This window comes from Protopterus annectens, chromosome 10.part0 (genome assembly GCF_019279795.1).
Source record: "Protopterus annectens isolate FY-2018-M chromosome 10.part0, PAN1.0, whole genome shotgun sequence".
NCBI classification, from domain to species: Eukaryota; Metazoa; Chordata; order Ceratodontiformes; family Protopteridae; genus Protopterus; species Protopterus annectens.
The window spans coordinates 493,426,491-493,451,710 of NC_056744.1; the positions used below are offsets into that span (position 1 = coordinate 493,426,491).

At 41.9% G+C, this 25,220-nt stretch overlaps 1 protein-coding gene across 1 annotated transcript; it reads right to left on the minus strand.

The window, feature by feature from the left end:
• Nucleotides 1-8,381: 8,381 nt before the first annotated feature.
• LOC122814175 (myb-like protein D) lies at nt 8,382-8,810 on the minus strand. Its single transcript, XM_044086786.1, has one exon. The coding sequence runs from the start codon at nt 8,808-8,810 to the stop codon at nt 8,382-8,384; it is 429 nt and encodes a 142-aa protein (XP_043942721.1).
• Between the last annotated feature and the right edge of the window lie 16,410 nt (nt 8,811-25,220).

The window sequence follows — 25,220 nt, forward strand, 5'->3', positions numbered from 1 at the left end:
GAAGCTATGGCAAACCCCTTTGCAGTTAAGCCATGATAAGGAACAAATTATTATTCCAAGAATAAAAATTCAAAAGGGCATATTCCAGGGTGATTCTTTGCCACCACTGCTTTTTTTTCTTGCCCTTAACCCATTAAGCTGTCTACTTAACAGATTAGGTCATGGTTACAATTTGGCTCCCAGAAAACAACAAAATATAAAGACTTCTCAGCTTCTTTTTCTGGATGATTTAGTACTATATAATTTTTCAGATGCATAACTGAAAGTACAATTACAAGTGGTCAAAACTTTCTCAGATGATATATGAATGTCATTTGATCTTGATAAATGTGCAAAAGCAACATTTAAAGCAGGAAAGCTCCAGCACCAAGAAAATATCAGTTTGGGACAGGAATGTGATATAAAAGAACTTGTGCCAGAGGGAATGTATACATTGTTGGGAATTAATGAATGATCAACAATAAAACATGAACAAATGCAAATAAAACTTAGTAAGGAATATTTTAGAAGACTAAAATTAATATTGAAACAGCTTGTGCATCTAAGAACACATTCCAAGTTATAAACCAATGTTCTCTTTCTGTCCTTACAGTTTTGGAGTGATTGACTGGCCCAAAAGATATTGGATCAATTGGACAGGAAAACAAGAACAATGCTTCATGCTTATCAAATGATTTATAAAAGTTAGTGTATACCAAGATTACATATTCCCCAGTCTGAAGGAGGTATGGGCCTCCTTGAAATTGATTGCATGTATATATCTGCAATCATAGGACTGCATACATACCTGCTGAACTCACAAGTGAAAGTATTGAAACATGAGGAAAAAAGTCAAAGATGATTTCCCTGCTTAGTATAGCAAAAGCATATCGGCGTCAAGTGGAAATGGAAATCAAACCAGAAGTAGATAAAAATCAAGCAGCAACTGAATGTGCCAAAAAAACAAAAGAAAGAATATAATGTGAAGGATCAGATAAGAAGCTAAGAAATGTGGAAAATGCATAGATTTAGTTCCTAGTGCAGAAAACTCATGTCAATCAGGACCTAACACAAGACAAGAATGGTTAAGGAGAGGTGAATGTAAACCACAAGATGAAAGTTAATGTTGGTGCCCCTGGATAGTGGACTATGTATACTTTGGTTTACAAAGTCCATTGAACATGTGGGAGAAACAGATAATGCAGGTTTTGTAAAACAGAATTGGAAATAGTCACACATCTTTTTGCTGGGTTTGATACACTAATGGCATAAGGACTGTATACTGAAAGGCATAATCATGTGACAAGACTGTTGCACTGGGGATCGTGCAAACATCATAATACTGAAGAAGCTGAGAAGCATTGGAAACATAAACCACAAAGCATTATAGAAAATGATGAAGTTTATATCACATGGGATCATCCATTACCAACAGTTTAAAAAATAGATATGAGAAAAATAGATATAGTAGTCCATGAAAAGAAGACAGAAATAGCATTAATCATTGAAAATGCTACACCCAATAACTACAGTGTCTTACATACAGAGAGACACAAAGTCATAAAATACCACTATTAACATGCAGAAATGAGGACAATGTGGAAGAAGGATACCCAGACAGTTCCAATAGTAGTAGGAACAATGGGTCTTTTGAAAAAGAATTTACAATCATACTTAGATATGTTATTGATACATGTAACTCTGTATGAATTGCAGAAGAAGTCAGTTCTGGGCACATTGCAGGTGCTATGAAGAGCAATTCTGGCTAACATTAAAGACTGAAACAATACTAATTTCATGAACTTTATTTTATAATGTGATTTAGGAATGGGATCCATTACCATTATGGTATTAGAAACCCAAAAGACTTGGAGAAATTAATCCGGAACAAATCATATACAGTGTGATTGGTGCCTGCTCAAAGATCACTTCCACTGCATTAATATGTCTGGGAGACATTCCAGTATGATCCAGGAACAGCTTGCAGTATGTTCCCAGCATGTTACATACTGTTCATAGAATCATAGGAAGTTACTAGGCTAATGGCCCTGGGGCCCTTACAAGCCTAGACAAGAGTTTACCCCCAAAAAAACCTCAGTCAGCACCTGTTGCCCCTATCAATGAGGGACACAGATGGAACCCTTGGGACAAATGTGTGGTTTCCCAAACACTCATCAAGGTTGCACTGTTGAAGAAACATTATGAATAGTGCAAGGGTGCTGTTATTTCCAGACTCTGCACTGTAACCAGCAGTGAAGGTGCATCGATAGCATCAGTAGCATCATCTGATGAGTGAGAGGTGAATACCTGCAAGCAGTAGCTACAGAGTCCCCCACCATAGTTGATGGACACAGCAAATGGAAGTTCAGGCAAAGAGATGACATCTAATTCACAAAGACAGGCCCTGGGATGACAACATGGTGCCACACAGAATGCACATGATATATGCAGGGTTAATAACAGGTTATGCTGGTCATTGAGTGGTCAGGCTAAATGGTGTATCATACATTCCCACTTATACCATGCAGAAGGGAGGGTGGTGTGAGTCACAGTTGTTTTCCTATGCACAGGTGACTAGGGACACAGCAACACATGGATATTACACACACACACACACACACACACACACACACACACACACACACACACACACACACACACACAGGGGAACTAGTCATAGAAGTTGGAGCAGGCATTTCAAGGTGATGATTGCTATCTGCCAGGGATAATTTCCTCCTCTGACAGCAAGGTGGTGCCGCTACTTGACTAAGATCATGAACCGCTCACTTGGCTTGCTGTAAAAGGACTTGGGGTCTTCTTATACCAGGTATGGTGTGTATGACTATGGGATTGCAAACCAGATTATGTCTACAGGCAGTTTCACCTATACAATTTGAGTTGACGAGCAGTCTCTGCCAGGGATCATTTTCTCCTCTGATGGGCTGGTGGTGCCACAGCTTGGGCAGTACCCTGGTTCACTCTCTTGGCTTACAACAAAAGGACTTGGGTGTCTTCTTCTGGTTAGGAATGGTGTGTGACTGTGGGAACATGATCCATATGGAGCTCATTGGCAAGTTGCTGTAGCAGTTGATCTAGGTGAGGACTATTTGTACCCTATGACAACCCTCCCCTCATACAGTGCTCCCTATGAAGTGGAGTTTGAAGTAGAGTATTCCACCACTGAGTTTATAAGACCAATAAGTACTCTCTGCCACTGTGTCAAATAACTGGGGTTGAGGTATATGTGGCTCATCATCTCTGTCAACCCCTGCACAGGTGTCAATATCAGCCTGTTATCCTGAAGTAGCTAGTACATGTCACTACACCAGTGCTCTGTTTTGTCAAAACACAACAAAAGTCACAACATAATGAACATGACTACAGGTATTATAGGTGTGTCCCTGTAGCATGTGCACTTAGTGTTACTATGCAAGATGTATCATACAACACCAACATAGCTCTGCTGCCATTCTGGTGTATAGAAATCTGCTAAATGTGGTACTAACTCGGTCATCTTCCAGTAAAATGAACAGGGGTGAGTCCATCTTAATGCAAATGTTCACTGCTACAGAGACATTAAAAACAGCTTTATAACCCTACAGTTCCTGGATGTCCCCTGCGACCAACCTCTCAGCTGCTATTGAAAGTGTCTTTAATTTGGCATAGTGTAACATATCAATAAATTACTTATGAAACCTACTCTGTTGTACTGTGGGATTGTGACTTCCATGGCACTTTTATCATGGACCACTGCCTGCTTCACCTGATCCCATAAACGTAGAGAAATAACCCTCTTCCAGTAGGCGCTATCATTGTGCTCAAAGGGCCTATAGCAGAATACCATTTTTACCCTTCTCCATCGTTGATCTCACCCCCCCTGACAGACAGACATCTGTGAACACATTATTCACTGCTATGGACTGAATACTGAGCCTGGTAGGATGGCAGTTATGGATAAAGGCATAACCTAGCTATTCCACACTATCTGAGCTGTAGTTATCTCATTTAGGTTCATAGGTTCATAAGTGTTTACTATGCTAATGACCACAAGGGCCTTTTTAAGCCTGGGTATGCATCCCAAATCTCTGACAAGATCTGGTACCATTGATAAGTGTAAGCAGGGGGTTGAAAGATGAAATATTTACAAACAGGGGCCTGGGAGATAAACCACTTACAGGCCGCCTGTGTCCATTAGAGCCATATGTGCCAAACCAGGGATGAATTTCCTGTTCCACATCCAATTGTCAAAGTTACACTTGATTTGGGTTAGGGAGGAATTCTGCTATACATTGATGGGGAGCCTGTTCCACAGGAAGGGTAGTCTCAGGGATATATACCAGCAGGTATTTTTATATCTCAGGCAAGGTTTATGTCTTTAGAAAGGCTAATTCTGGTTCTGTTTGATTTGCGGATATGCAGGAGGTCCATCAGGGTTGATTTTGACAATGCCTTGTATGCCAAGCATAGATCTCCTCTCAGCAGCCTGTAGGAGAGAGAATATAGGGACATTACCTTGAGGTGGTCTGCATAGGATATGTTACTTTGGCACTGTATTCCTTTAGTGAAAACCTCTGTGGGCATTGTAATTTTTGGAAATGCCTAGTTAGATACACACCAAAGGGAGTACCCAGTGATAGGTCTGATGAATGCTGAATACAGTGTAACAATGACTTCTTGGACCTAGATGCCATACCTTTGTTTATAAGTTACACAACATAGAATGATTTACTCACTGTTATAGACACATGATGGTCAAAGGCTAGATTACTGTCTATGTGTGTCCCCAAGTCCCTGACTACTAGGTCATCTCTTAGAGGTGTGTTGTTTATATGATAATAACCAGTGGAGGATGACTTTCCAAAGAATACTATTATGTGTTTCTTGGCATTTAGTTTTAGACCATGGCTCTGACACCAGTTACATCTCTACATCAGCCCTCCTGGAAAACATTTGTGCTGGTGGATGATTCTATGACTGCTCGCAATTTGCAATCATCTGCAAATTCAATCAGTCAAAGGCCACTAACATTGGCCTTGACTTCAGAGAAGTAAATTCCAAAAAAAGGAGTGGTCCCAGGACTGATTCCTGAGGGGCCTCCCCATGTGAGTGGCCTCTTTGTAGAGGTGGACTCTACAATTCTAACTAATTTGGTCCTGTCTGTCAGTCAGCTGGCTATCCACCAGGTGACATAAGGGTTTATATGTAACATTTTAAGTTTGTCAACAATGTCAGAGTTTTGTATTGTGTCAGATTCCTTGATCAGGTCAATATAGGCAGTGTGAGCCATTTTTCCCTCATCCATTGCTTTACTGACCATCTCAAAGAAGCCCACCAGGCTGAGTAAGCATGACCTGCCCTTGATGAAAACAAAATAGTTTGGTTCCAGTGTCTGGAAGTTTTCTATGTCATTATTGTCCATTTTCATGATAATTCTTTTTTACGGCTTTGCATATGAGACAAATGACAAGAACTCAAAAAAACACTAGACGAAAAACCAATTAAAAAGGCGAAATGACACTATAAGAGTCGACAACTATAAAATAATCCAAAAATATTTATTAAAGTTAGTGCTTTCGGCAAAGACAATACTTCGCCTTCATCAGACAAACAGAGGAAATTAGTCACAGATGCATATATAAGTAATTAGTGGTAATGAATCCACCAATTGAAATAAACTGCATTTTACCTTGGCAACCTCAAACAAGCGCTTCACGGAAGCGATGCAAAAACTGAATATCTGATTAAACTTGTATTAAAAATGCAAAATGACAATACATCAAGTCATTTAAACTATTTAGAAAAATGTATTGCTACCAAACTTATTAGATAAAAGTTAAAGTCACAAATACCAAATGGAAAATAGAATATAAAATGAAATAGAATAAAATAAACATTAAAAAAAATAAACATTAACAAAATAAACATATTCATGTTCTCAAACTAGCAAGGAAGACTTGAAAACCTAATCACTCCTAATACGAAAAATAGAAAACTTCCACTGTCATGTTAATAATGTACATAGACACGAATAGGCAAAATAAATACTTATCATCTTCTTAAAGAGAGCCACCTCAGGACACATTTGATAGATAAACTGTCATTAATACCTGGAAAAATATGTGCCCTAGTTCTTATCTGCCACATAAGTTCATCAATTTTTAGCAATAATTGCCAAGCTCCACCTCGAATGTCAACTTCCCTATGTTGTAAAATTACAAATCTAAACCCATGGCCATCATGCTCAGAACAATGCTTGGCCAAAGCATTATTTAAATCTTTCTTCATAATAGCATAATGATGCTCATAAATTCTTTGTCTTATTCTATGCTCAGTTTTTCCAATGTAAAAAGCGTTGCAGAGGTTACACAGTGCAACATATGTAACACTTTTAGTCTCACAATTAAAGTTACTATTAACCTTGTACACTTTGTTGTTAATAGAGACTTGATTACCAACCCTAATATATTTACATTGGGCACAAGAACCGCATTTAAACATGCCATGAATCTTATTAGAGCCTGGCTTCTTATTCTTCTCTAAAAGGCACTTTAAATTTTGGCCTCTCCTATAGGTAATTTTTGGGACAACTTCTAGTGTTTTTGACAGAGATTCATCATTTCTGATAGTGTCCCAGTTCTTGTTCAGAACCTCCTTAACAAGCTGGTAGTCAAAGGAATATGTGCACAGGAAACTAGTGTGATACCCTACACTATTGACATTTTTGTTACGACCTTGGTCGCCACAACTTACTGAGTGGTCATCTAAGACTTCATTTACATTATGCATATGACTACTTAACAGGGGTATGAAGTGACCTCCCCTGCGTTTGGAGGTAACCTCATTAATAATGCTGTTAACTAAACTATTGGGATACCCTCTGCGAGTGAACATGCTTTGTAACTGGCCGCATTCTAAGTCAAATTCACTGTCATCTGTAATCATTCGGGCAGCTCTAACCATTTGCCCCTTGACCACAGCCTTTTTCTGATGATACTGGTGGTTGCTTGCAAAATGTATAAAGGTGTTTGAATAGGTTGGTTTCCTGTAAATTAAACTCTTAAATCTACCATTCATCCTATCATTAATCAAAAGGATGTCAAGGTAATTTATTTGGGTTTCTCCTATGTTGTATGTAAATTCTAAGAAGTCAGTGAACTGTGTGATCTTAGTGATAAAAGCTGGAATAAGCGATTTGTCACCCTTCCAAATACAAAAAATGTCATCCTGGTACCTTGTGTACCAGGTGACATGATTTTGAAACAACTCATCCATAAACAACATATTATTTTCCCAAAATACCATGACGGCGTTTGCAAAGCAGCCCCCACAGGGAGAACCCATAGCGACCCCAGATTTTTGTAAGTAAAAATGGCCCTCAAACACCATGAAATTATTGGTCAACACTATTTCCAATAGACTCTCAATTAGGTAAATAGTGTTGTCATTGGCCTTTTTCGTGTACATAAATTCTCTGACCCAATGAATTCCCGTTGCCTAGGGTATTACTGTGTACAAGTCCTTAACATCTATTGTCAAAAACAGTACATCCGCTTCATATTCCAATTTGTTTATATTAGCCAGAAAACTCCACGAATCTTTACAAATCTGGGGCTCACTCTCAATGAATGGTTTTAACACGCTATCAATATATTTAGCGCATGCAGAAGTGATTGACCCACGGCCATCAACTATGGGTCTGAAAGGGGGGGGAGCAATCATTGCCTTGTGAATTTTTGGAGAACCAAACAAGAAAGGTGTTCTAGGGGCAATCATGGACAAATACTGATACATTTCTATATCAATAAAACCCTCGAGGAACAAATCATCTAACATTCCCCTAATCTTTTTATGTGCCATGTTAACTTCATTCAAAGTAACCTGGGTATAAAATGGAGTATTGAGATGCTTGAGCATGTAATCTACATATATACAATAGTCCATAAACACCAAGCCTCCCCCCTTATCAGGCTTCATTACCCTAATATTACAGTCATTCAGCATGTTAACAAAATCGTACTCCAGGGGTGAAACGTTACATTTAGGTTTATAATGCTTGTATGTTACTTGATTTTTAATAGCCCAAAAATCCACCTCACACATTTTTTCAAACGTGTTCAAACCAGGATGGAGAGGTGGATTAAACAAACTAGAAACCCGTAAGGTATTGACCATACTAGAATTATTCCCTATTAACAAATTGAGATTAAGCTTCTGGACAAAAAGTTTCAAATCAATAATCATTTTAACAATGTCCATATTTTTACCAGGGACAAAAGTTAAATCCTTTGATAGAAAATCTACCATGTCCTGTTGAATGTCCAGAGCTGTATAATTATATATAGTAAAATCACCTTCTTTGCTATTATGCAGATGAGGTTTGATGCCAAAATCTTGACTAGGGACTATCTCCTGCGTGTTCTTCTCCAGTTCCTTGTTGAATTCTGCTGATAAGTTGACTGACGTTTGTTCCACCGGCCATTGATAAATGGCCGAAAATCCTGTTGGTTCTGAACATCTACACCTTCATTGTTATCAAAAGACTGATTTTGTCTATCATTACTGAAGTTGTTGTTACCTCCATTGTTACTGTTATTGTTATTATTAATGAACCTTGGGCTTCTTCTTAGGGGTTGACCTTGCTCATTTGAGATGTTACCATTGATATGTAGAGAGTTGGAATTATTAACAAGATTGTTCCCCTCTTGATTATTGCAATTATCATTAATGCTTGTTTGAACACTAGGTGGAGGCTTAGGGTATGCTTGATTATTTGCATAATCATTGATATCCCTAGCTATTTTCTTCTTCTTAGTAACATGAAGTTTGTTCATAGTTGCCTCTATACTAGTGTATATTCTACAATATTCGTATTTATATCTTGGAAAATCTTTGTCAGATTTAATACCATGTTCAAGCACTTCCAACTCAGCTTTAAGAGCAGTAATATCTTTGGTATAAAAATTAATAAGAGCTAGAAGAAATTTGTGCCCCTGTTGGTCGAAGAGTGCAATAAGTTCGCTATGAAAGGGTGAATTATTGATTAAGCCAGCTGGATATTGCCACTGGCGTAAACCTTTTGGTATGATCTTATTGCGAATACATTCCTCTAAGTATGAAACCTCGAGCTGCTACTTTCTGCATTTATACAACTTAATGTCAAACTCGTTAATATTGCGAGATAAAACATTTCCAACTTCCTCATTTGAATCATTATAAGGAGCATTAGGACTGCTCTGACCACTAAAAAAGTTATTGTTATTAAGAAACGTGGACATGGTAGGAATGATGTCATTTTGCACTTGTAAAATGTTAGAAGGGCACCTCGGAGGCATCGGCTGACCAGTTCCTCCTTGCCGATTAACATCACGGGTAGGCACGCTATCAGTGTTACTGTTTGTGCTCCTACATTCTACTGTGCTATCGGCGTGTGCCTCACTACTATTCTGACCAATTAGTCCAACTCCACGTTCCTCATTGTGCCTCCTTGCTTCATTGTTCATCTCGGGCATGTTGTTGATACCAAAAGCATCCACCTTTTGAGTGAGAGATTCCACCCGCCCTAGGAGAACCTGCACTAGGGCAGTGAGGTTACCAACAGCATTATCCTGAACGCCTCGAGAGTCCTCCTGTTGTGTAAACAAACTTGGAGATGCCGCTCCAGTCACATTCGCCATATCACACAAATGCCAAGAACTCAAAAAAAACACTAGACGAAAAACCAATTAAAAAGGCGAAATGACACTATAAGAGCCGACAACTATAAAATAATCCAAAAATATTTATTAATGTTAGCGCTTTCGGCAAAGACAATACTTCGCCTTCATCAGACAAACAGAGGAAATTAGTCACAGATGCATATATAAGTAATTAGTGGTAATGAATCCACCAATTGAAATAAACTGCATTTTACCTTGGCAACCTCAAACAAGCGCTTCATGGAAGCAATGCAAAAACTGAATATCTGATTAAACTTGTATTAAAAATGCAAAATGACAATACATCAAGTCATTTAAACTATTTAGAAAAATGTATTGCTACCAAACTTATTAGATAAAAGTTATGAGACAAATGAGACTTCTGTGTCTGTAGTTTCCAGCATCTATAGATGGTCTACCTTTGTGCGGAGGAATGACTGTTGCTGTTCTCCATTCATGCAGCACAAAGCTGTGCTTGGAAGCTACAGTTAAATAGCAATTCTATGATGCCTGATAGGTCTTGGCTCATTATATTTAAAAGGCATCCTGGGATATTGTTTGGGCCCATCGATACAGTGTCCTTGGCCTTAGGGAGAACATTAAGGATCTGTTCCCTGGTGATAGCAGTGGGAGTTATATCAGATGGTATTTCCTGAGAGAAAGTTGAGGGAGAGAGAGGGGAATAATGTTGGAGCTGAATTTGTCAGCCAGTAAGTTTGCTATATCTTCTGGCCCAGTACAAGTGGCTCTATTAACAATGAGCTCTGTACAGAACTGTTCATTGCCTTTGAGGTTATGGACATAGCTAAAGTATGCATTGTGGTTATCCTTGGCCTGGATGCCAAACTTAGCTCAAATTTGCCTTTGGTAGACCTCATTTGTCCTCTGACTTCAATGTTTATTTTGATTGGAGAGCCTTTATCCTGCTGGGTGCTGCACCTCCTAATTTTTGCCATGATTTTTTTTTTCTGGTATGCAGCCTATTAATGCTATGATTCCACCAGGGTGGCTTGTTTTTTTAAGTTAGTTCTGTACTTCTTCCTGGTGAGTACAGCTATCTCTATGTAGTTATTAACATGCTGGTATAGGTTTCTTTGAACAATTTGCTTAGGCAACCAGGGTTTATGGGAGATTGACATTCTGCCAAGTTATTACTTAATTGTAAGAAGTTAGCCTTAGAGTAGTTCCTGAATATTCCACAGTTTGCATGGGGTCCAGGTTTTATTTTTACTTCAAAGAAGACCATTTTGTGGTCTGACCTTACCAGAGAAGGCATTCCATTAGGGGAGTGTGTAGCACTCTCCCATATTAGTGAGGACCAGATCCAGTATGCTTACACCCCTGGTTGGTGTATTGACAATCTCATCCATGGAGTTTGTGTTTACAAATCTAGGTATTTATGTGCCTGTACACTTGGTGCTGTATACGATTCTCAGTTAATAGTGGGGTAACTAAAATAACCCATGAACATGGTACTGGGTTGGATGTTGAGTATTTCCTATAAGTTTAAATACATGTTATTTTTGGGAGGGGGAGATTTATGGCTTATACAGTCTTGTGATTTGAACATGGAGAAGCTCAAGCGTATCATCCTGTTTGACCAGCCTTGAGTATATTTATTTTTGATGTAAATTGAGACACCTCCACCTTTAGCCCCTGTCTGTATACTAGCTGGTCTAAATGTGTTGAAAGCCTTATAACTTTGCACTGTATATGTGCTCTCCTTGGCTCTAAACCATATCACAGTGACTGCACAGATGTCAGCATTCACTAGGCTGAGGAGAGCTTGAATGGAGTGGAGTTTTCTGTTTAAACTCCTAGCACTGAGAAGTGACACCTTTATGTTTTTATTGATTTTGATTTGCTATGTCAAAAGTACTTTCAGTTTGGCATTGCCTAAAAAAGGCACTATGGCAGAAGTCAAAGTTTTAGCTAATATTCAAAAGTCTGCAGGAGAGAGATGCAAACCATCCCTGGCAAAGCAACTCCTTCCATGCTGGTAAATATTGCACCCCCTTAGAATGGCAGCAGAAATTAAGCAAATTATTAAAGTCAGTCATCTTCTGTTCATATTGTGGCAACACCCTTGGATTTGGCAAAATGCTGCTCAACGCTATGCTTACACCTGCCTGGGACAGACATTCCAAGAGCTCCATGATGTCTTTCTTCATATAGTCTAGAGAGTTGCATCTCAAGTCAGGGACATCTTTTCTCTCACTGGATATGCTACTGTACCCCATCAAAACACCCAAACACCTGATATCCCACTCCAGAACCCTATCACCATCAACCTTTTTTTAGTACTCTCCTCAACTCTTGTCTTTTACCTTCCTGTTTCTCTCTCCCACCTACTTCATACTTCTAACTCATTCTTTTTTCTCTTGCTTTGTACCTGTATATCTATACTCCTTTGCTTCTAGTCCCACACTACTATATACCTACACTCTTGCTCTTAACCCACATACTTCTGCATCGTTATTTCCTGCTCACAACTGACTTCTATTTACTTTGCCATTTCTACTATCACATCATCACACCTTACCTCTTCTACTATCACTTTCTTCCATGCGATATTGACCTCCCACATTACGTTCATCCTGTGTATTACCTTTTCTCTCTAGCAGACTAAGACCTTTGTTTGTAGTTAACATGCTTATAGTTAATGTGCATTATCTCTGTTACATATCTGCTTTTTACACTTGCTTTGTAAGCAAATTTTCTATCCCCCAGATTCACGAATCCTCCATGTAAGACTTAATAAGTCTTACTCAGAGGCTGCAGTTGAACGGTATGACATCAGCATGCCATGAATATGCATGAGGGCATGCTGACCCAACCGTACTTCGTACATGGACTGTGTAAGAAAGCAGGGGGCGTGTCCGACTGCCTAGCAGTCAAAATGTCCACACCCCTGCAAGTGCTTGAAAAGTAAAAGAAAATACACAAGAGTGAGTCCGCTCAAATGTCCTTGCACCCAACACCACACACCCTGACATTGTAAACCCCCATCACAGTTATAAAAAGTAAAAAATTAATTTTATTTTTTTTAAATACCTGAAATAGCTGCCCGTATTTGCACGTGTGTGCGCGGGTGTGCCCATTGCTTAGCTAAAGTTAGCAATTCTGACATGGAAGAGCATAAGAAAGAATGTATATGCAAATCACACCAAATAGCAATAGTGTAATGGTAGAGCGTTCGCACAAAGAAGAGACATTCATGGTTCGAGTCCCTCTACTCCCCATCGTGTTTATTTTTAAATCAGTATATGAAATAATACCAGACAAATATGTGTAAATAGTACTAAAACACAGTGAAATGGCCAATGTATCAGTGAAAAAAATAAATATTTAAATGATCATGATATATAATTGCCTGCAGTTAAGCAGCGCTTCATTCAGTGCAATAGAGATGCCCATAGTTTAATAATGGTCAACCTAGCCCAATAGAGGTGTCCATAGTTTAATAACGGTTAACCCAGCGCAATAGAGGTGCCCATAGCGGAATAGCGCTTTAACCAGCGCAATGTGTTTGCGTGGACGTGCGCGCCACACCAACCAGGGCACAGTTGAGCACCGAGGCGCAACGTAGAGCAAAGTTGCTTAAATGCAGCCACACCTCCTAGCCTGTCTGGACAGTATGAAAATAAAATGAATGATAAGGTTCAAACCGAGGACTCTGTTTATCACAAGCAAAGTACAGAACCACTAAGCCATGACAACTTAGGGGAAACAGCCACTGTTAACATACATATACATACTAATGGTAGTTCAACCATTACTAAGCAGGTCTCCAGTCAGCTGAGAATTTAAAAAAACGGCCAATCACAAAAAACTGTGGGAAATGCGGCATATTTAAGCCCCATAGGAGGGAATACACGCCATAACTGCTCACATCTGCAGTTAGAATGGCTGGTGTTGGAGAGGGAACACGCTTCCGAGTGCAATGTTGGGGCATCGAGGAGTCGAAATACATGGTTTGGCTCCTTGTCCACCTTCATGAGTCAAGACTCCTGCAGGGCCAGTTCCAAGGGACAGAGTACAAGGCAGAGTCTTGGAACCGGTTAGCTCATGACCTCACCAGTGCCACAGGTGTTCCTCGGACTGGTAAGCAGGTCCGTCACCACCATGCAGACCTGAAGAGACAGAAGCAGGACCACCTGAACCAATGAATACAGGAGGCCCGTGGGATGCAGAATGCCCCACAACTGAGTTTGTAGCCATGGAATGCAGTATGTAAGAATTGATAATTGAGTATGTATAACGGATAGGTATGTCTCAATATCCCTTCATTTACTTTACAGCTACAGGTGACTGTGCTGTGAATCAGCAAGCCTATGCTGATAGGCTGCTAAGGCTGCGCCACCAGGCAGGTTAATGATTATTCTGCATGTATTGTTATATAAAATATGGGAGAGAGCATGAAAGAAAGTGTTGTAGTCCAATAATACAGCCATAAAATTGCGTGAATAAGTCCTCTGCATGTACTGTCAGATAAAAACATCAGAGAGGCAGAAAAAGAGTGTAGTAAGCCATTAAGAAAGGTAACATATGTCTGGAATACTATTTCTGCAGGCACTGTCATATAAAATAAGTGAGTGAGCCTGAAAAAAGAGTGTTCTAACCTATTAATAAAGGTATAATATGTCTTGAACATGTCTGCCATATGCACCGTTAAAACAAATAAAGGAGTGAGCTTGTGGAAAAGTGTGTAATGCCATTAATAAAGGTCTAAAACCCGGAGTGTGTCTGTGTCACAGAGTTTGAAATATTGTTGTACCCTTGCATTATACAAATAGTACTGTTTGAAAAAGTGCTGGCAACCCAGAGTTGTGCAGTCCCATATAAAGTGGGTGATGGAAGTGCTAGTAGCTGTGAAGCATATATACTGTCCGCAACAGTCAGTTACTGGTGGCATGCATAAGTAAATCTGGCACACATGTAGCATGTTATTTTATCCCCAGAAATGTGAGTGTGTGTCAAGAAATGCAGGGTTCTGTACAAATTGAAGTGAAAATGTCATGTGAAAACATCTCAGATAAGTAGATAAAGAAATAGAAATGCAATCAAGAAATATGTAGCAGTAACATCTGCATCCTGGACAGTTAGTATGTCAGATATAGGTCAGGCATATATTGAACTAGCCAAACCCATTACACAACCTAATGTATGGTGGCAAGTGTAATAATACATGTAGGGGATATACACTTGCAGTCAATGGGAATGTAGTGTAGACTAAAAGGTAATTATAAGATGTTAACCAAGGTTTTTTTCTACACCCTACTGTATGTGCATAAACCATGCAATTCCATACCTCAATGGGTATGTGTAATCTTAAATATTTGTTGGGACATATGTCCTATTGTTCTATAAATAGTTGCATTCACGTTGATGCATGTGCCCTGTTTAAACACCACAATCATGGTGGCCTGTTGCTACCAAACATCCCTGCATGCTGTTGGAATATCCACTGTGGTTCAATATATGCATGTGTTATGCTTGCTGTTCAACTGTTGAAACCTTGGTGTGTTGGGTTAATGGGAATATTACTGCATGCTGTTACAACTAATCTGGAATGCTGTTGTTTATGTTCTATTTGAACACACCTAATCACAGAACATATGGGAAGGCCGGTCCCAGTGGACCCACCTGTTCCTCCTCAGCTGGCGAGTGCACCTGGCACCAGCAGGTCCAGTTCCCAGCCCGGGCTCCCCTCCTCCGTTGGCCCTGTGCCACCTTTGGGTAGAAGCACTGCAGGGGATGGGGCTCGTCCCCCCGTGCAAGCGTGGGTGGAGAAGGGTCAACTGTCACCCTTCGAAGGGTCCGGGTTGTGGCTTATAGAGAGATCCAGCGTTCAATCGCTGATCCCCTACACCAGCTCGAGGCTAGAGTGGCGTGTCTCACGAGTGAGCCTGCCAGTTCTACACAGCCCCAAGCACAGCCACCCTCGGGGCTGTGAAGGTACAGTGGTGACTGCCCATGGGTGGGGATCTCAGTTCCACTGTTACCATCTGTGGGCTCATGGGCTTGCGATTTCCAAACATCCGACCCCATCAATTGTGTTCACCCACCCCATGTGTCATACACCGCCCCTCTATGCCTCTTGTCTGTCTTGTCTGTTTATCTCCCCAACCTACCTCCCCGCACATACCTACTTCCTCTACCTCACTTCCCACTCTCACCTGAAAAAAAAAAACAAAATAGGCAATCTGTACCCCCAAAAAAATTACGCCCCATACATAGCTGCCCATTTCGCACACATGTCCATTGGACATGTAAACTGATAATTATAATTTTCAGCACAACATACTTTGTTGTCCTCACCCCTCTACCAGGGGTGGAAGGTTTCAAATATCACTCCAAAATTATTGCATATGCACAGCTGTTGCTGGTAAAGAAATGGGCAGCTATGGACCTTCCCTACACCTGTCCTGCACATCCCGAGCTTGTTTACCTACTTTCTGTCCCTCTTTGTGCCCCCTTTTTCACCACTTTCCTATCTCCCAATTTTCTTTTCTTTCAAAGAAATTAGCGCGGGGATTAGCGGGAGTAAGCACTTTTAAGCAGTAGTAAGTGGGTTTAAGCGAGTGTGCGCATGTGTGCGCTTAGCTAAGTGTCGCTAAGCATTGTGCAAACTTGTGCAAACCCACTTACAACTGCTTAAAAGTGCCTTAGTCACTCTATGGCAAGGCCCTTGTTCTGCAGAGCAGCAAAAGAAAAAACCTCTGCCAGTCTCAAACCCCAGACCATTGCCACAATAGACTGCATGAATTACCACTAAGCCACAGCAGATATACAAATAGTGTGGTTCTGAAATAAATATATCATGCATTACAATGAGGGAATGTAAATGGAAATTAGGAATGGTATAACACAAATTCTGTTCTGTGGGTCTTTACCAGCAGTTGTTGTGGAATTGCATGACATGACTGTGAAAGGAGAACCAGCCATCCTAGCAAGGAATAATGTTACAGTAGCACCTTACAAACACCACACAGTATCAGACCAGGATAAATACTGGCCACAGGAATACAGTGCAATAACCATATTTGTATGGTAGTTAATTGCGTAAGTCAGAAATAAAGTACATACTCCCATGTATCCTGTGTTAGCATTTGGAGGGGTGAGTACATGTCTACACTGAGAAGTGTGTACTGGAAGCAGCAACATTCAGGTTTGAGTACAACATGCATATAACTGGCTAAAACTTAGCTTCAGATAAGAGACATATGCCAACCTTCTGACTGACACAACGGTGTCCAGAGAAAACAAGCATGGCCCCCACCTTGGACAGCTGAAAGGGCTACGCCTACTTAACCTAGCATTTTATAGCAGTGGGCTGCAATCACAGTGAGTAATGCAATTACCACACAGCAGGCTGCATGCAATTACTGAATGGTGGGCAGCAATTGGTGCAGAAGCTGTCACATGCACAAATGCAGATACCTAGAAAAGCAGGCTGTACCTGCAGTCCACACATGCAATTCTATCATTGCAGGTGCTGGGAGATAAATAGAGAGAGAGAGAGAGAGAGAGAGAGACACGGACACAGACACAGACAGAGACAGAGACACAACAGAGAGAGAAACTGAGACATAAAACGAAATAGAGGGGTAAAAACAAAAAAACAAACAACCAAAAATAAATAAATAAATAAATAAAAACCTACAAAACCGTAACACACGGAGCAGGGAAATACAAAGGTAAGGTATGTAACTCACATGTATGTGTTGGCATGTAGTAGATGTTCCTGAAGAGTACTCTACACACTGCAAATCATCCATGTGTGGCAGCAGTACGTATCTATCTGTATATGCACATGTGCATAGGGCAAGGGACATACTGCAACTGTTAGTGAAGGGTGGACAGATATCTGTCATTGAAGGTTGATATGTGCATATATCTATGTAGGTCATAGTGTGTGGCCTAGAAAACAGCATGCAGTGCTGATATATATCATGTGGTATTTAAATGCTGTGGGACTGATTTGTCAGATCTGCTGTGTTACAGCCAGTGAGGCCTGCTAATGCTACATGGGCTGAGGACACCCACATGCATTCTGCACAACACTGTGCAATATAATCACATAACTGTACATCCCTCAACTGTCGCATAAGTGATATCCCCACCATGAAAGGTGGACTGTACGTGTGCCTATATGTACATCCATGTGAACAGCAATGGATGTGTACATGTATGTGTATAGATATGCATATATATATATATATATATATATATAGATAGATAGATATATAGATATATATAGCCATATAGAGAGAGAGGGAGAGACAGAGTGACACGGGCTCATATGTACTGCAACAGGTGTGTGGTGACCAAGGCATGGACTGTAGACAAGTGTTGATACTGCAGTGCCATTCCTCCTTTCCAAAACACTGTACCCATTAACTACCACATAGGTAGAGATCTACCTAACAGTGAAGGTGTGATAAGGGAACATGGGACACAGGTGGACAATAGCCTCCGCTTTGATGAAGACAGTGCCACACTACACCTGTAATCAGTCTGTGTGTTATGTGTCATGACAACAGGTGTGTCACCTATAGAAATATAGAGCAGTGTTCCCCTCTACTCATCACAATGCCCTGTGTGGTATGTACCTCACACGACAACTACACCAGGTGAAAAGGCCACAGACATACCTCCCAAAGGGTAACACTGGCCGCAAACAGATGCCCTTTGCAGACTTACTCACAAAACCACATCTACACTGTAATGCATACTGGCCACACAGAGGTGACCTCTGCCGGACATACAGAGGTATGTCACACCCATAGCTGGATGACAACCACCATGGCAACATATCACAATCCCTCCGGGATACACGCTCTAGGGTCCTAAACCTTGCCAGCTCACTAAACAGCACATGCTAGAGGGATAGGTTCCCATCTCAGAGATATGCCATACACCAGAATAGACCACCTTGCAATAGCAAACAAGGCTCCTCATTAGCAGTTGTCATAAATACCCCTGATGATTGTGTGGGAGATTGGTAATACACCCCAGGAAACACCTCTGTGGTTCTGGTTGGCAGGGGCAAGTGAAATCAAAGTACATGTGTGTCAAAGGCCAGGGTAGCATATGGCTAGGCTGCTGTAGGCCCTAGGGCCAACAGCATATTACCTACCTATGACACTATGCACTCACACATGTACTCAATGCAATACCTGCTATGTGAGGTTGAATAAGTGTAACGCTGAATGTGTGCAAGGTCTGTAAAGGTGTGATAGCTTAGTGTGAAGTTGTGTCTGACATGGTAGTGTGAGGACAGCAAATGATGTGTAATGTACTGTTAGGCAGACATAGTAGTACGGCATATGATGTGACGTAGTTCCTTGTTGACGAATGTGGTGTCTCATTGTAGGGTAAAGCAATACATGTATGCTTAGTGAGTGGTACTGCTGGTGAATCCAACTCCCATATGAACTGTAGTACTACCAGAAGCTGTAGGCCTAAACAGCACAGTATGGTGTGTGTTCACATTGCTTGGAAACACTGTCATGTGTGTTTCCTGTAGTCTGCACAGAGGACAAAACTCAGGCATAAAGGTGTGTAAGTAGTGGCACACGGTACTGTATGGTACACAGGTAATGCTCATCTGTGTTGGCATACAGTGGTGTGTTGTATGTTTGTCTGATGTGTGTGTAATCATGCCTGTACAATGGCTGCAATTATATGTGTGTTACAGGGTATATGTGTGTATCAAGCAACATATATACTCTGTTACAGCAGTATGCCACCTATAGTAACAACTGTACACATCTGTTAGGCAGGGCTATGGCATCAATGACTAAGGTGGTTGACTGGTACTACTGTACCTGTACTTTACATACATTGCAATGGATGACATCTCTATTCGTGCATTGGTGTGATATACACCCCTGTCTTGAGGTTGTGCAATGTATCACAAACAGTGTGTCGGGTACTGTTGTATAGTGGTGTGATATATAGAGTGTCCTGGGCACTGTTAGTTAGTTGTGACCTTAGAACCAATAAGTGGTATTGAATGTGTGTAACCTCTGACAGACAATAGGATGGTATATATGTCAGTAAAATGATATCTGTGGTTAAAGGTGTAAAGTGTGCCACAGGACTCGCTCACACAAATTGCTCATATCTTTTTCAGCCAGATGGCCCACCAGCACACTCCATTGTACACAGCGGATGAAGAAGAGGTGATACCACAAAGCCTATTGCAGCAGTACATGATGCTGTTCTCCAGAAGCAGCCAGCACCAGCAGGAGTGGACTGCACTGTGGCAGAAACTTGTTTGTCAGGTAAATGACATAAGCATGCATAACCGGACATATGAGCAGGTACGCCATCACTGCAGTGATTTAATTAGACATGTCCGGCGGCGTGCGTCTGATATCCAAAGACAACAGCTTGCCACAGGTGGTGGGGTGGCCATTCATCCCCCCCCATCACCAGAGTGGAAGGAGCTGCTCCTAAGCGTGGTGGCTCCTGGACAACAGTAACATCAACCTCTGACATGTGTTGTCATGGAGGCTGGAGCCACCCAGCACGTCCATCTGGAGCAAGCAGGTAACATGCCCTATCTGTAGACGACAGTTAACTGTATTGTTATATTATGTCTTTGTGAGATGTGTACTGTGTGTTTAGCAGTTCTGCTGCCTAGTGTTGTGCAATACTGATATTTCGAATAATATCTCTACACCTGTGACTGTTGACTGTTGTTATACTGCAGTTTAGCATACCCACTGTAGCAATGCCACAGTTGTGGCCACTGACGAACTCTCTTATATTCTCGTAGGTCCCTCTGGTGTGACAGCAGGGCAGCTGATCCATGCTGATGAGTGTGTTATAACTGCAATGTTGGTAATGAAATATGCATGTCATAGGTGAGGTGTAGGCCATGTACATGTAACACACCTACGCATAATGCATGCCATGCATGTTTGCTGTAAGACGTTACACAGCTCAGTAATGTCATTAGCTGCCTCACTGACATGCAATAAACAGAGCATAAGACACAGTTGTGGCAACCCCGTACTGCACATTGGATAGGCATAGTTGCATCACCTGTACACAACATAACACGTTTATCATACGCAGTGCACAAAGACATGCTACATATGGTGTAACCACATACCAGCTGTAAGGTCACACCTCAGTATCCCACATGTCATCCACACACACATGATGTACCTCAGGGGTTGAGGCCTATCATGGGGCTGTGCAACACTCTTCAACACATAACACAGTCATGTTAGGCAATGCTCCCTATTGGGCACCTCATACACCCATGTACAAAGTGGCTGTGTAATAGTGAACATAGCCACGGCACTGCAGTTCAGGTACAGCATGCTAAGCGGTGGTCTGCCACGCAGTAGTAGCCGTGAGTGACCACAAGATGCATGATGATGATGATGGTACATGGTAGTACACCCCATCCAGTTACAGTGACCACAGTACTACACATAGCGGTCTTTGCTTTGCACCTCATTGTTGTGTGTGTGCAAACATATGCACCTATACACAATATGCATAGCATGTTGTGTGCGTGCTTACATATGCCAGTATACACAATATGCACAGCTGTTGCCATCTGTACAGAGTCACATATATGTCCTGGAATGCTATTGGGTGTATAGGTCACATGACACACATTGGGTATGTGTAGTGTTTAATGTTACAGTCGTGTAGCATGCCACCCACACGCACCATAACCACTGTACAATGGCCATGTGGAGCATTGGGATTCCTTCACATCTACATGCACCATTCATCCCATGTCTGTACATTGCATGCATTTGCTACACCTGTGCCCACTATTATTTGCTATGGACACAGACACTGTAAGCAGACATGGCAATCTATGTGTCACACATATAACACATGCGGCCATGGTATGTATACCATTTAGTGATGGTGCACAGGACATTGCAGAGCAGATAATACTGGCACAGCAATGTTGTGCCCATGTACACACTGTGTTCCAGGGTGTAGGCAATCAATGAACAACTACACACATGCATCACAGCCATGTATAATGTCATTAAATAGGGCCGTTTACACTTGCACTGCATGGTCTTGAGCAATACATATTCTGCATGCTGACATGTGTGAGGTGACTGTTTGCCATGTGATACTGTCACCCACCTTCACCCACTATTGTGTATGTGTTGGATTGCTGGTGTGTATGTGTGTGTGTGTGTGTGTGTGTGTGTGTGTGTGTGTGTGTGTGTGTGTGTGTGTGTGTATGTGCTGTGGTGAGCAGTGTATTTGCATTCATGTGTGCATGTGTTCATGTCTGCATGTCTGCATGTGTTCATGTGTGCATGTGTGCATGTGTTCATGTGTTCATGTGTGCATGTGTGCTAACATCATGTACAGATTATGAAGTGTGTTTCCTGTCTTCCTTCCACAGGTGCTAAGTTAGGGGTGTCTGAATGCAGCAGGGAACCTGATGTCACTGCCACTAATACTGGAGACGATGAGACATGTATTGTGGCACAGAAAGGTCTGTCAGGGTCTGTTGTTGGTACACCAATCGACAGTATACAGCTTTCAACCACATCTATACGCACACTCATACTGCCAATTCATCCCTCATCACCAATGGCTTAGCTGAGGGACAGCATACAGTCGGCATTGACCAGGAAAGTGTGGTACCCATGGCACGTGCATCCCCTCACAGCAGCCATAGCTAGATTACTGGAATGGTACCACATAGGTGGATGTCCATGGGTTCTCGGGGGAGCACCACTGGTCATATTGCCCCCTGGCAGACGTGCCCCCAGAGGTATTACAACCTCCAGTATGTTCCGGGCTGTAATGCAGGCACAGGCACGTATGGAATGGTACACCCGACATGGACTAAGGGTGCAGAGGGCCCATTACACTGCTATCAATGACAACATCCGTGACCTTGCCGGTGCCATCCGGAATTACACTGAGGTCATTGATAGCCATTGGAGGGAGACATTAGATGTCCTCCACAATGTGTTAACTATGAGCCAGGACCATACGGGATGGATGGGAAGCCAACACGGATGCATGCCAGCAACAGCATCAGCTGGCAGTCGTCGCGGACGAACCACGGATCATAGCCACTCCCATAGTGGCAGTACCAGCCCCAGCAATGCTGGGGCTGGCCTGTCCATTGACCATCCTACTAGACCACGTGCACGTGGAACTGGCCAGTCCCAGCAGGGACATGGGTCCAGTCATCATACCTCTGCCTCTGATGATAGCACTCAGTCAGGGTTGGTACCCAATACTGCCCGTAGCACCCCTACCAGGCACAAGTACCGTGTCCGTGGCCAGAGACAGTGATCTGTATGGCCTAGCACGTACAGTCTGTGGCTGTCCCACAACCGCCCGTATATGGCAGCCACATGGTGGAGTTGTGTGCATGCAGACACACACACATTAACCAAACAACTAGAGCTCACACATACACACACACATTACATCAACATTGGCCCATGCTGTACTGTTGTCCCTCACACACACACACACACACACACACACACACACACACACACACACACACACACACACACACACACACACAGACATGTCGATTGGATGGGTCAATGTCGGGCTCTGGCAAACCGACAACACACCCTGTGCATATGATGACACCTGTGCCACCTCCTGTCATCTGTAACACTGATGCAGGAATACGTTAACATGGTTCTGATGCACAGGGTGACATTATAGCAGTGTAGCAATAGTAGGAAGTTGCCAACAGGAAAGTGTACTGATATCCTTGTAGGTATATCTGAGCAGGCATTATGCATCACAGCTCTGATAGTCATTGTAGCATTGTTTACACCAGTGTTAGGTCTGAGTATGTATTGTCCACCCATGTGCCACTTGGCTGAAGTGTACAGTGTTGCCAGCATGTGTTAGTGAGTGGACAGTACGTGTGTGATGTGTGCATTACAAATTAGCAGATGTACATCTGTGAACATGGTGTGTGCACACTGTCTGCATGTACGTGCATAGTGGACACGTAGGATGTGCGACATACCTTGTTGTACACATTGTTAACATCTCATGGTATCTTTCGATGGCCAGTATGCATTCTACTACAGATATGTACTAACATGGGTGCACATGTGTATATGACATGGGTTGACACTATGCTGTGGGTGATACTGTTGATATCTGTCAATGATCAGCAGTCTGGTAGTATACACCACCTCAACAGCATGACTATAACCAATCATTAGATGATGTCCTGACAAATGACACACAGTTGTAGGGAACTCAGTAACAGTTGAATCCCTCCGGTGCTATACTATAACAGTAACCAGTGGTATTGACCACCACACATTCCTGGGACCACAGCTGTGTGGCATATAGCCCTCTTAGGTACATGCAAACACACTAGGGATATGTCCATCCACATCTGGAAATGCATGCATTGGCCTACACTGAATTCCCTGGATGGGACACATATCCTACACAAGGGTATCATACAGACAGATACCTGTTGTCCAATACATGCTGTATAGTCATAAGCTGACTATGGCATAGTCACCCACATTTACTAGACATACTATCCCAACAGTACCACATAGGTGGTAGCCCTCAGCATGTATGTTGGATACAAATGTGTACAGACAGACACGTGTTATGTCATCTGTCCCTTGGTATCCACATATCCATAGGTACTGTGGGTTCCATCTGTGTTTCACATAACACATTAGGGGCCTGTGTGCATATCCGCAGGGTTGTTGTACACCTATAATGACTGTCCATTACTGCCAGTCGTTGTTCTGTATGAACATGTCTGACATATACCTCAAGCAATTACCCTCACTCACAGTACTCTATAGTACGTGTCATGGGTGTGTGTGGCACAGATGACCTTGGCCACGGATCACTACAGTGGCTGGGCTTGTCGCATACATACATATGTGACCTATGATCTGAGAATCAGCGGCACAATCTGTCAAAGGAAACAAATGTATTCATGTAGTATGCAGGCTTCACACCTATGCACTGATTGAGGTCACATGTACACATATTTATTTGCCACGCAGATACCCGATGTGTGCAATGCACATACTGTTTTAATCATATGTCATACCATAGTAAAAGCAAAACCCACACTGCATTGACTGCCTGTGGCACACACACACACACACACAAACGCAAATACAGAGCTACTCCTCTCAAAAGAAATCACACACATACACTGTCAGCGTTGGCAGGATTTACACCCCTACTTAACTATGTTAATCTACAGAGATTCGCATTAACACAGCGCGCTATATGCCTTACTGGGTGGTTTATGTTCTCCTTGAATATTTGTAGGATGCTGACATCATCAGACATACCGAAGAGGGCTGTACCTCTTTTAATGTGTTTTCCCAATCTCCAAAAAGGCTACTCCTCTCAAAAGAAATCATACACATCCCCCCCACACACACTCTGTCAGCGCTTGCAAGATTCAAACCCCTACCTGACTATGTTATGATACTAGAGAGATACGCATTAACAGAGCATGCTATATGCTTTACTGGGTGGTTTCTATTCACCTGATATATTTGT

What these genes read in the sequence shown, in the direction of transcription:
- LOC122814175 (XM_044086786.1), bottom strand. Translation starts at nt 8,810, where the DNA reads ATGAACAAACTTCATGTTACTAAGAAGAAGAAAATAGCTAGGGATATC.